This window comes from Mesoplodon densirostris, chromosome 7 (assembly GCF_025265405.1).
Source record: "Mesoplodon densirostris isolate mMesDen1 chromosome 7, mMesDen1 primary haplotype, whole genome shotgun sequence".
NCBI classification, from domain to species: Eukaryota; Metazoa; Chordata; class Mammalia; order Artiodactyla; family Ziphiidae; genus Mesoplodon; species Mesoplodon densirostris.
In genome coordinates, this window is record NC_082667.1 from 12269407 (window position 1) to 12283138 (window position 13732).

At 40.3% G+C, this 13732-nt stretch overlaps 1 protein-coding gene across 1 annotated transcript; it reads right to left on the minus strand.

Moving 5' to 3' along the window:
- Positions 1 to 7112: 7112 nt before the first annotated feature.
- Positions 7113 to 8054, minus strand: LOC132494114 (olfactory receptor 9I1-like). Its single transcript, XM_060105151.1, has one exon. The coding sequence runs from the start codon at positions 8052 to 8054 to the stop codon at positions 7113 to 7115; it is 942 nt and encodes a 313-aa protein (XP_059961134.1).
- Between the last annotated feature and the right edge of the window lie 5678 nt (positions 8055 to 13732).

Sequence of the window (13732 nt, forward strand, 5' to 3'; positions counted from 1 at the left end):
TTGACCATAGATGTGTGGGCTTACCTCTGGGCTTTCTATCTTGTTCCATTGATCTATGTTTCTGTTTTTGTGCCAGTACCATATTGTCTTGATTACTGTAGCTTTGTAGTATAGTCTGAAGTCAGGGAGTCTGACTCCTCCAGCTCCGTTTTTTCCCTCAAGACTGCTGTGGCTATTTGGGGTCTTTTGTGTCTCCATACAGATTTTAAGATTTTTTGTTCTAGTTCTGTAAAAAAAAATGCCTTTGGTAATTTGATAAGGATTGTATTGAATCTGTAGATTGCTTTGGGTAGTATACTCATTTTCACAATATTGATTCTTCCAATCCAAGAACATGGTATATCTCTCCATCTGTTGGTATCATCTTTAATTTCTTTCATCAGTGTTTTATAGTTTTCTGCATACAGGTTTTTTATCTCCCTCAGTAGGTTTATTCCTAGGTATTTTATTCTTTTTGTTGCAGTGGTAAATGGGAGTGTTTCCTTAATTTCTCTTTCAGATGTTTCATCATTAGTGTATAGGAATGCAAGAGGTTTCTGTACATTAATTTTTTTTTTTTTTTTTTTGTGGTACGTGGGCCTCTCACTGTTGTGGCCTCTCCCATTATGGAGCAGAGGCTCCGGACGCACAGGCTCAGAGGCCGTGGCTCATGGGCCCAGCCACTAAGTGACATGTGGGATCCTCCCAGACCAGGGCACGAACCCGTGTCCCCTGCATCGGCAGGCAGACTCTCAACCACTGCACCATCATCTTTATTCATCAGTGATAGTGGTCTGTAATTTTCTTTTTTTGTAGTATCTTTGTCTGGTTTTGGTATCAGGGTGATGGTGGCCTCATAGAATGAGTTTGGGAGTGTTCCTTCCTCCACAATTTTTTGGAAGAGTTTGAGAAGGATGGGTGTTAGCTCTTCTCTAAATGTTTGATAGAATTCACCTGTGAAGCCATGTGGCCCTGGACTTGTTTGTTGGAAGATTTTTAATCACAGTTTCAATTTCACTGCTTGTGATTGGTCTGTTTTTATTTTCTATTTCTTCCTGGTTCAGTCTCAGAAGGTTATGCTTTTCTAAGAATTTGTCCATTTCTTCCAGGTTTTCCATTTTATTGGCATATATTTGCTTGCAGTAACCTCTCATAATCCTTTGTATTTCTGCAGTGTCAGTTTTTACTTCTCCTTTTTCACTTCTAATTCTATTGATTTGAGTCTTCTCCCTTTTTTTCTTGATGAGTCTGGCTAATGGTTTATCAATTTTGTTTATCTTCTCCAAGAACCAGCTTTTAGTTTTATTGATCTTTATTATTGTTTCCTTCATTTCCTTTCCATTTATTTCTGATCTAATATTTATGATTTCTTTCCTTCTGCTAACTTTGGGGGGGGGGTTGTTCTTCTTTCTCTAGTTGCATTAGGTGTAAGTTTAGGTTGTTTATTTGAGATGTTTCTTGTTTCTTGAGGTAGGATTGTATTGCTATAAACTTCCCTCTTAGAACTGCTTTTGCTGCATCCCATAGGTTTGGGTCGTCATGTTTTCATTGTCATTTGTTTCTAGGTATTTTTTGATTTTCTCTTTGATTTCTTCAGCGATTTCTTGGTTATTAAGTAGTGTATTGTTTAGCCTCCATGTGATTGTTTTTTTTACAGATTTTTTTCCTGTAATTGATATCTAATCTCATAGCATTGTGGTCGGAAAAGATACTTGATACAGTTTCAATTTTCTTAAATTTACCAAGGCTTTATTTGATCTATCCTTGATTTTATCTATCCTGGAAAATGTTCCATGAGCACTTTAGAAGAAAGTGTATTTTGTGGTTTTGGATGGAATATCCTATGAATATCAATTAAGTCATCTTGTCTAATGTGTCATTTAAAGCTTGTGTTTCCTTATTTATTTTCATTTTGGATGAACTGTCCATTGATGAAAGTGGGGTGTTAAAGTTCCCTACTATGTTTGTGTTACTGTCAATTTCCCCTTTTATGGCTGTTAGCATTTGCCTTATGTATTGAGGTGCTCCTATGTTGGGTGCATAAATATTTACAATTGTTATATCTTCTTCTCAGATTGACCCCTTGATCATTATATGGTGTCCTTCTTTGTCTCTTATAATAGTCTTTATTTTAAAGTGTATTTTGTCTGATATGAGAATTGCTACTGCAGCTTTCTTTTGATTTCCATTTGCATGGAATATCTTTTTCCATCCCCCCGCTTTCAGTCTGTATGTGTCCCTAGGTCTGAAGTGGGTCTCTTGTAGGCAGCACATATACAGGTCTTGTTTTTGTATCCTTTCAGCCAGTCTATGTCTTTTGGTTGGAGCATTTAATCCATTTACATTTAAGGTAATTATCTATATGTATGTTCCTATTATCATTTTCTTAATTGTTTTGGGTTTGTTATGGTAGGTCTTTTCCTACTCTTGTGTTTCGTGCCTAGAGAAGCTCCTTTAGCATTTGTTGTAAAGCTGGTTTGGTGGTGCTGAATCCTCTTAATTTTTGCTTGTCTGTAAAGGTTTTAGTTTCTCCGTCAAATCTGAATGAGATCCTTGCTGGGTAGAGTGATCTTTGTTGTAGGTTTTTCCCTTTCATCACTTTAAATATGTCTTGCCACTCCCTTCTGGCTTGCAGCATTTCTGCTGAAAGATCAGCTATTAACCTTATGGGGATTTCCTTGTATGTTATTTGTTGTTTCTCTCTTACTGCTTTTAATATTTTTTCTTTGTAGTTAATTTCTGATAGTTTGATTAATATGTGTCTTGGCACGTTTCTCCTTGGATTTATCCTGTATGGGACTCTCTGTGCTTCCTGGACTTGATTGACTCTTTCCTTTCCCATATTAGGGAAGTTCTCAACTATAATCTCTTCAAATATTTTCTCAGTCCCTTTGTTTTTTTCTTCTCCTGGGACCCCTATAATTCGAATGGTGGTGCATTTAATGTTGCCCCAGAGGTCTCTAATCCTGTCCTCAATTCTTTTCATTCTTTTTTCTTTATTCTGCTCTGCAGTAGTTATTTCCACTATTTTATCTTCCAGGTCACTTATCCGTTCTTCTGCCTCAGTTATTCTGCTATTGATCCCTTCTAGAGAATTTTTTATTTCATTTATTGTGTTGTTTATCATTTTTTGTTTGCTCTTTAGTTCTTCTAGGTCCTTGTTAAACGTTTTTTATATTTTCTCTGTTCTATTTCCAAGATTTTTGATCATCTTTACTATCATTACTCTGAATTCTTTTTCAGGTAGACTGCCTATTTCCTCTTCATTTGTTTGGTCTGTTGGGTTTTTACCTTGTTCCTTCATCTGTTGTGTGTTTCTCTGTCTTCTCATTTTGCTTACATTACTGTGTTTGGGGTCTCCTTTTCACAGGCTGCAGGTTTGTAGTTCCCATTGTTTTTAGTGCCTGCCCCCAGTGGCTAAGGTTTGTTCAGGGGTTTTTGTAGGTTTCCTGATGAGGGGACTAGTTCCTGTTTTCTGATGGATGAGGCTGGATTTTGTCTTTCGGGGGGGCAGGACCACTTCTGGTGGTGTGTTTTGGGGTGTCTGTGACCTTATGATTTTAGGCAGCCTCTCTGCTAATGTGCGTGATCATGTTCCTATCTTGCTAGTTGTTTGGCATGGTGTCCAGCACTGTAGCTTGCTGGTTGTTGAGTGGAGCTGGGTCTTGGCGTTGAGTTGGAGATCTCTGGGAGATCTTTCCCCTTTTGATATTACGTGGAGCTGGGAGGTCTCTGGTGGACCAATGTCCTGAACTCAGCTCTCCCACCTCAGAGGCTCAGGCATGACACCCAGCCTGAGCACCAAGACCCTGTCAGCCACACGGTCAAATTTGCCTCTCTAGGTGAACTTCTGCAATTCACTTAAGCTCTCTGGGACTCCATTTCCTCACCTGTAAATATCTGAGTTACAGAAACACAACTGGAGAGGCATGGTTTACTCCCATTCCACAGTCTTTCCCATGGTTAAAATCAGCAAGGGTCTAATGAGATCTTAGGGAAGCCTTCAGCCAAACAGAAAACATGTTACTGTTGGAGGGTCTCCTGCAGAGGCAGGGCGTGGCTGTGGCTGACCACGGAGACAAGGACACAGGCAGCAGAAATTCTGGGAAGTACTCCTTGTCGTGAGCCTTCATGGAGTCTCGTTAGTGTATACTTTAAAATTTGCTAAGACAGTAGATCTTATCTTAAGTGTTCTTATCACAAAATAATAATAATAATAATAATAAATAAAGAGGGTGGTAGGAAACTTCTGAAGGTAATAGATCTGTTTATGGCATAGCAAGAGATTTATGATAAGGTATTGACCCACACAATTTCTTTTATGGAGGCTAAGAATTCCCGCAATCAGGAAACCTAGGAAACAGCAGTGTAGTCCAGGGCTCAAGAACCAGGGAACTTGATGGTGTAAATCCCAGTCCAAGTTCAGAAGAAAACTGCTGTTCCAGTTCAAGCAGTCAGGCAGAGGAGAAAGAATGAATTCCCCTTTCCTCTGCCTTTTGTTCTATTCAAGCCCTCAAGCTTGGATGGTGCCCACCCACACTGGGGAAGGCAACCTGCTTTACTGAGCAGGTGCTTATCAGATGCTTATCTTATCTGGAAGCATCCTCACAGACACATCCAGAAGTGATGTTTAGCTAAATATCTGTCTCCCCATGACCCAGTCAGATTAGCACATACAATCAACCCTCCTAGGATCCTATTTTCTAAAAGATTATGTGTAGAATGAGGCCTGTCAATGAGATAAGTGAAAATTCCTGGCACAGAGCCTGCCACACATTAGGTAATTAATGAATGTTTTCATTCATTTATTAATATATGTAAGCGGAAATTCAACATAAATGCCATTTCCTCTGCTGCCTTCTTTCATCACCAGAAGCTGGTCCCCTAAAACACACTAAAACTTCATTTTATTTTTATTCACTTGGTGCATCCCTTAAGCAATTGTTTATACATCAAATACTGTATCAAAGGGCATTCATTTATAGGCAAAGTTTGTTGCCACTCACCAAGTAGAAGGGTTGAGAAGTGTGAGGCAGCTCCCACCACAAATAAAATAGCACACTCACTGTCTAGTGTTTTCCCCATTTATTTATTTTTTAAGTAGAAGGTTTTTCCTGACTTAAAAGAATTCCTCCAAGGGATGCAAGAACTCCTCCAAGGGAGGATTTCTTCAGCGCATTAACACAGCCTGGCATATAGTAGGAGTCACTGAAAATGTGTTGCCCTCTTAAGAAGAAGTAGTTGTTGGCTATTTTGATGAACAGACACAGGGTGTATACCTGAATGTATCTTAGTTAGGTGCTCAATTCAGGGAATTAAAGGTATACCAAAATGGATGTCTTCAAAAGTATATTTCCCCAATTTCACCATTTTTCCAAGAATCAGTCCTCTACCAATAGCATGGTCATACACCTACCTGTTAGCTTTCTCTGGCCTAATATGTGTTCTACAATGAAGCATACAGTATTGTGTGGCAATCAAGCACCTTTCCTTGGGATACACCATTTGTTGTTTCTTAGATGAAGTGGGCCTGTTTCCCTCCATCTCCACTACCAAGAACCCCCGTTCCTCCCATCACACTGCAGTCAAAGGGATCTGCTTAAAATTCAGATACAATCATTTCATCCCTTGCTCTTGGAGTGAAGCCCACAAGTCCCTAAATGAGCCTGCAAGGTTCTCTGTGACCTGGTTTCTCTTGAATTCACCAGCTGCATTTCACACTAATCCTCTCACTCCTTATGCTGCAGCCACTCTGGCTTCTCAGTTCCTCAAGGCATCCTGTTTCACAGACCCTTGCATTTGCAACTCTTTCTATCTGGAATGCTGTCCCCATCCCATGATTATGACATATTTACTCTTTAAGCCTCAGTTTAAATGTTAGTTCCTTAAGGAAGGCTTTCCTGACCACACCAAACTAGGTCAGAACCCTACCATACAGGATAACATTACCCTGTGTGCTTCTTTTCTTCCACTTACCAAAATCGTACAAAGAAATCAATTAGCTATGTAATGGTTCAATATCTGTCTATGCCCCAGGTTCTAATCTCCATAAAGGAGGAACCGTGTCTATCTTACTTAATACTATATTCCTGAGCCTAGTGTTATTTCTGATACATAGTTGATCATCAGTAAATATTTGCTGAATTGATGAATAAGATTGTGGAATCTCCATGGAGTTGTTTTCCAAGTAATATTTCTAGCAGATGTGAAGGTCATTAAAAGGTGGAGGTCAGATTCATAGTCATCTGTCTTCGGATAAAGTAAATGTCCTACAGGAGATGGAAGTAGATAGTGGCTTTCATTACTGAAGAATAGAAAATAACTTGAGTTAACTGAGGCAGATGGTCCATGAACAATGTTTCAGAAATAAAACAGAGATTCTGACCTTTGGTGATCAAGATATATTTCAAAAGTTATATATCAGGCTCACTTCAGTTCTATGTCAAGATCAAACTGTTTTCAATAATTAATGCAAATTATTATACCTTTCTTTCATTCTACAGTGTCTTGGTCCTCTACATTATCTCGGGAAATAAACTAACTTTTTCTACTTGAACATTTCCTAGTTCATGTCTCCTTTTCCTCTATTTTTTCTTTCTCTCTTTAACTACTTGTATTTTCCATGACAAATACGTAAATTATATACGATTGAATGTTGAGGAAAGTTTTCTTTGGTCAAGGCTGATTTCTACCCCACTACCCACAACCAAAGAAGGTGACTGTCCTTACTATGTAAGCAATAAGCTATTGTTTTGTAATTATTCAAGATACAAATATTAGCTTAGTGGGAAAAAAAATGTAGCTGAGAAAACACTAAACAATATCCAGGACAGGTCAGAAAAATAAATTTTACATTTTATAGCATGTTATTACTTATAAAACCCTTTGCCATTCCATCTCTCTTGATCCTGGCTTTAATCGTAGCAAGGTAAGTTTTACTGATGTGATAACTGAGGAAGGGAATATCTGGCTCAAACTCATAGAGCTAATAAAGAAATTCCTGGAAACTAAATCTACATTTTTTTGCCTCAGTATGTTTTTGTAATTATGAGATCTGGTTCCTGGGTTAAGAGGACAAACCAAAAGCCCAAAGGATGATTTGCAGGAACTTCTGAATTGATGGAGCTCAAGTCTTACTCTACTTGGGAAACCCTCATCCTGTTGAGAACTCTCTTCAGAACCTCCTTCACTTCCTTGTTCCTCAGGCTGTAGATCATTGGGTTCAGCATAGGGATGACCACAGTATAAAATACTGATGCAATCTTGTCCTCCCCAAGGGATTTTCCCATGTTACCTTTCAGGTATATGAATATCAGTGCCCCAAAGAAAAGAGCCACTGCAGTTATGTGAGAAGCACAGGTAGAGAAAGTCTTGGCTTTGCCACCAGCTGAACGAATCTTCAGAATAGCCTGAATGATGAACAGGTAGGATATAAAAATCACTGAAACGCTGGTTGTAATGACCAAGAAAGCTAAGAGGTAGATCACCCGTTCTCGTGGTCTGGTCTCACTACAGGCAAGCTTCAGCAGAGGTGGGAGGTCACAAAAGAAGAAATCCATATGGTTGGACTTACAGAAGGAGATGGAGAAGGTACACCCAGTGCGGATCACAGAATTGACCATGGCACCACCATATGCCCTAGCCACCAGCCCCAGGCGGGTCTGAGGTGTCATGGCAGTGGCATAGAGGAGAGGGTTACGCATGGCCACATAGAGGTCATAGGCCATCACGGCTGAAAGGAAACATCCAGTACTAGCACAGAGTGTGAAAAAGAAGAATTGGGTGGTACAGCACTCAAAGGTGATGACCATCTTATCAGTACCCAAGGTCTCCAGCAACTGAGGGACAATAACAGAAGAGTAGCAAATGTTCAGGAAGGAAAGGTGGCTGAGGAAGAAGTACATGGAGGTCTGGAGGTGACGGTCACTCTGAATCTGCACTATCATCTCCAGGTTACCTCCTATGGTGATGAGATAAAGGACCAGAAACACAAAGAAGAGACCTGTCTGCAGCTCTGCCCACAGCTGGAGCCCCATCAAAATGAATTCTGTCACCACAGTGCCATTTTCTGCCATGAATCCTAAATTGCCCACTGAAATAAAAAAATTAAATCTCATTGAAGATAAAATAAGGTGAGCATGGCTTGATTTGATCATTTTCAGTAATGATAATAATCTTTGAGATTTGTAACTCATGTTACATTTTTTACAAACTTTATTCCATTGGATCTTTCAGAGATCCTTGGAAGCACATATTGTTAATCCCACTTTTGAGAGAAGAATATGAGGGTCAAAGAGGTAAAGTGACTAGTGCATGATTTCATAGTAAAGAGGCAAAGTCAGAGCTAGAACTCAGATCCTTAGACATTTTCTAACTTCTTACAGGTGGCAAATTGGAAACTTTCATCAGTCTCACTGAAAAGCCAGAAAATACCACTTTGTTGGAGAAAACCTAGTGGTCTAGTACTAAGGACATGGGCTTTGACATCAGACCGAGGTTCCCATCCCTTGAGACCTTGGGCAAGTTCATTCAACCTTCTGAACCTCAGTCTCCTTGTTGGCTTAATGAGAATGTCAATGCCAATGTCACAATATTACTGTGAAGGACATCACTTATATACTGTACCTAACACTTGGTCCAATTCACACACTTAGAATTATTTTTTTCTAAATTCTGCAATAAGATAACATGCTTCTAGGTTCATGCATACTCTGGAATCTTCTTATCTCCAAGTCCACAGCCCCCTGGAGTCCCAATAGCAACTCTTTCTTTGTGGTTGTTTTGATGTGCACGTGAACCCAATGGGCTTGGATACAAGACAGAGCTGTGAAGAGCAAGCACTGTTGGAACTTCTACAGCCTGTTGCCTGCCAAGTGTCTTCTTCCTCTCTCTTTCTGCCAAGCAACATGGCCTGGTTTCCAGGTTCACTTATTCCAGAGGAACAGTCCCATTATTTTAAAATGCCAGATCATTATCAGTCAGTAAGAATCACAAATCAAGGCATTCCAGAATTAGCCTACAAAGCTCCTTAAGAGACAAAGCCATCACATCCAGTTTAGAATTCTAATAGAGATGAAGTTCATGCCAGATGTTTAGACAATCTTGTCTCAGTACCTTTGGATGCTGATCAGTTGGGGTAATGGAAATACTGAATGTGGACTTCAAAGGTGATTCTTTTTGTCCTCCATCCATCTTTGAAACAAAAACTGAATTTGAGAAAGATCTCATAGGATTTTAGATAAATAAGAAAATGAAACTTTCACCAATGTTTGGCAAAACCTGATCTAATGATGAAATAAACGTCAACATCTGGTGTTTACCCCTCCCCCACTGAATTCCTGATAATGTAAGTATTTAGGAGTTTTTTTTTACCTTAGGGCCCAATATAGTACTGACTTTCAACCAAAACAATAACTCGTTGTGTTCTTGGAATTCACACAAATCATCTTGACCAATGGGGGAGAAAAAGAGAGAGTATGTTCATTTAATTATTCAATAAGAATCTGCTGAGAACTTACAATGCATTAGGCACTCTTCTGGTTGCTTGGAACAAAACACAAACAATGATCTTTCCCTTGTGGTGTGGTCATTCTAGCAGAAGAGCAAGGCATACACAAAACAAGTTTTTTTTTTTAAAAAAAAAGAAAGAAGTATATTTTTTACCATGATAGAAGATAAGTGCTATGAAACACACACACACAGAGAGAGAGAGAGAGAGAGAGAGAGAGAGAGAGCGAGCTTTGGGAGATCCAAAGTATGGAGAGGGGTATTAAATAGGATCATCAGGGAAGGTTCATTGAAAAGGTGATATTTCAGCAGATATGATAGGGATTGGGTAACTATTCATGCTTATTTGCACACATCATTTATCCACAAACAATAGAAAATGAAGACACCGGCAATGGACCACTCCACTTCCATTACACAACCTACAGAGTTCTTCCGGTCCTTGTGAAACACTCTCAAGGCAACTTTGTTCAGAAGTGTCAACCTCCTAATACAGAGAGAAGTCCCTAAGGCATTAGAGGCTCAGTAATCAGCCTACCATCACTCAGTGTAAAGGTAAGACTGGAATCCCAACAATATAGCACAGTGGCTAAGAAAATGGGCCCTGAAGACAGACAGAGCTTGTTCCAAACTCAGTCATTTCTGTTTGTATGACCTTGGGCAAGGTACTTGACCTCTAGCACCTTAAATACCCATGCAACAGCAATAACAGTACTGCTGTGCTATGGGAGGTAAAGAGATAACTCATGGAAATACAAGCTGTGTTTAGTACAGGGTAAATACTCAATACAGGCAACTGTTACAAAAATGAGTTTTCAACCACTAGTTTGTTCTGACATTCAGAAATTTCTTTGATGCTCATTTTGTTACTGAGTCCAATGAGGCTCAAATGGTTAAACCAGCTGTCCCAAGGCCACACCAGGACTTTGGCTCTAAATTCATTGTGCTTCCATGAACCGACATATGGCTCATGGATCTGACCCAGGAAGTGAGACACTAGCCGAGCTCCAGGCAACCCCAGCTAGAGAAGCACAAGTCGGGAGACCCACCTCATCCCACCACTCCCCTAAGAGACACTTTTAGATCTCCTCTGAGAGAGGGGAACTAGTCTCCTTCGGAACAGAGTGTCATGGTGGGGGAAGGGCCGCTGATTATGATGAGCTAGGGAGAGTATATGGGAGGAAGGCTGGAAACAGCACCTGGAGGCCTGAAGTCACATCTGCTGTCTGCCACTGAGGTACTATGTAAACTCAAGCAACTATTTTCCCATCTCCGGGTCCGTGTCCTCACGTGGGAAGGCTGCACTCACTAACCTCAAACACTGCATCTTGTTCTACAACGTGGTGTTTCTCTTCTCTTCTTAAAAGTCCCATGAGAGAGGGAAAGGGCATGTATTAATAACAATAATGAAGAATGGCACTAAAACAGCACTCCCTTTGGGTGAGATACTGTTCTAGGCGTTTTACATAAACTGCCTCATTGACTTTTCACAATCCCCCAATGCCAGATATTGTTATTATCCTTATTTATAGACTGGAAAATAGAGGTTAAGTAATTTGGTTAACCAAATTCCTTAATTTGTAATTTGGTGATAGGTAAACCACCAGGCTGGGATTTGAACCAAGGTCTGTTGGACTCCAAGGCCATCCTCCCAACAGCTATCCCATTGCTCATGAGTATGGTAATAATGAGTTAACATCTAGTGAGTACCAGAAATTTTTCAAGGCTTTATATACATTACTCTCTGTGTTTTGGCAAAGAGGAGAGTAAACATAAGTTAAATATAGATTTTGGAAAATGACCCCAGTTCTGAAAACACTGCACATGTTCTCCTTTTTGCAGCATCATCTTTATTGGTCTTGTCTCACCTGCAGGGATGGGAGGGTAGAAGAGGTGCACAGGGCTAGCATCAGAATCAAACTCTAATCGAAAGTGTGCAGCCGCCAAGGAACCATCACCTCCAGCACAGGTTTGAGTGTCAAGACAAAAGTCACGTGAAACAACCTTGTTCCTGGCTCCTCATCATTTCCTACCTGTACTTTCCCTTTGTCCAAGTCTCACTCCTCATTTTTTATTTAATTTATCTTGCTGCATGTCATGCATTTTTATAAGCCAGTTTAAGTCTCTTTTGGAAAGAGATATCGATGAATAAATCAAGACAAAATAAAATCACCTGTTTGCCCTAAGCCAGGCTCATCAGAATGATCAGCCCTATCAGCATCAGACTAATAACAGTGCTGCCAGAGGACTTTGTCAAATGGGTTCTGGAAAGACAGTGCACAAACAGTGGGTCAGCCTAAATCAGACCCATCTGTGGATGATGAAGAAAGGCAGATGCTCAAGGGAGAAAATGGAAAGCTCGGGGGGTCTCAAGGTCTTTGCTACTGTAGCCAGTTCCTGAAATCTTCATAAACCCAAATTCTAAGATAGTGACCTGGGACTGCATTTTGAGGCACAGTGAGAAGCATGCAGGGTCTCCTAACCCATAATACACATTAATGTGATCCTTTTTAGCATCAGGTACATCCATTTTTCAATAGGCAAAGGAAAATGTTAAAGAAAATCAAGGTTGCCAAGTGTTTGCTGATCTTCAGAGGAGCTGGAAAATTTGTTCTCTCCAAAAAGAGTTCCAACTTGCCTTGTGATACCTTGTCTAAACTCCTGAACTGGTCCAAAATAATTGATAATTCTAGATAGAACAGCCAATCAGCTTCCTAATAATTATGATTAAAGAAAACCAACAGTGGCTGCACAAAATCTCTAGGCAAGGAGAAGAACCATGGATCAGTGTGGCCTCAGAGGAAAATATTTAGTCCCAGGCAATTTAGATAAACTAAGTTGCTGGGGAAATATGAATGGAACACTGAAGCAGCAGTTTCCTGTTTTTGAAGCCCACAAAATAGTTGAAATTGCTGGGTTTTAAGGATGCACAGGAAGAAAGGGAATCCTTAATGGCATCATTAATGCCACAGTACTGATCAATGTCAGCATTTCACATTCTCAGTGTTCTGTTATCCCATTGTTTTTTTTAATAAATTTATTTATCATTTATTTTTAGTTTTGGCTGCATTGAGGCCTTGTGGCTGTGCGTGGGCTTTCTCTAGTTGTGGCGAGTGGGGCTCCTCTTTGTTGCGGTGCGTGGCTTCTCACTGTGGTGGCTTTTCTTGTTGTGGAGCACAGGCTCTAGGGCATGCGGGCTTCAGTAGTTGTGGCACGTGGGCTCAGTAGTTGTGGCTCGCGGGCTCTAGAGCACAGGCTCAGTAGTTGTGGTGCATGGGCTTAGTTGCTCCACGGCATGTGGGATCTTCCAGGACCAGGGATCGAACCCATGTCCCCTGCATTGGCAGGCAGATTCTTAACCACTGCGCCACCAGGGAAGCCCTGTTATCTAATTGTTGATTGGGCACAGAAATATTTCACTTCCAGACACTTCCTGGTGAACCACTAACTCTAGGTTATCTTTCCCCCACATCAGTCATGTCTGCTCAAGACCCACAGCTTCATTTTTATATCAGTCAATAGTAAACACACCTAGACATCTAATTCACACATTCCAAAGCTGAAGGAGAAAGACCATGAGGTTGTTTGCTCTTTGGGATTTTATTAACCTCCTCAAAACCACCACTAAATTTCAGAAAACTAAGGAGGGTTTCAGAAGAGAAGAAATCCAGCAGATGCCCCTCCTGCATCTCAGAGCAGAGAAAACACTGGACTAGGAGCCGAGGTTAAATATGGATTAATCGAGAAAATATATGGGAAGATGATTCTCAAAGTAATAAGTTTGCACTTGGAAGGGATTGTTATAAGGGCCCAGACACCAGCTTTATAATAGCACGTACTGTGGAAAATACAGAGCCATGGATCTGAAAAGTATTTACATAGCTCAGCAAAACTAATCCACTTAGATCCTCCAAGTCAGGGTTAAAGATATTTTAAAATGGTAAGATACAAAAGTTTGTATGATGTGCCTATAATTGTGTAGCCTTTGTTCTCAGCTGGAAATATGCAACAAAGATTTCTAAAGGATCTGCCTTTCTATTCTGTGCCCAGCAGTACACTGTCCACTAGGGATGCAGTGATGTATACATAGAGCTAAACAGACATTAGATGATAATGATCCTCCCTGTGCCACTAGAACAGAGCTGGCATCATCTGCTTATAACTTGAAGAGGAAAAAGGAATAAAGGAACGAGGTACAAGATGCTTTGCCACTCGAAGTGTCAGGGTGGACTTGGGTCCTAAGGAT

Bases quoted from the DNA above. Each gene is read 5' to 3' on its own strand.
- LOC132494114 (XM_060105151.1), bottom strand. From the start codon at position 8,054: ATGGCAGAAAATGGCACTGTGGTGACAGAATTCATTTTGATGGGGCTC.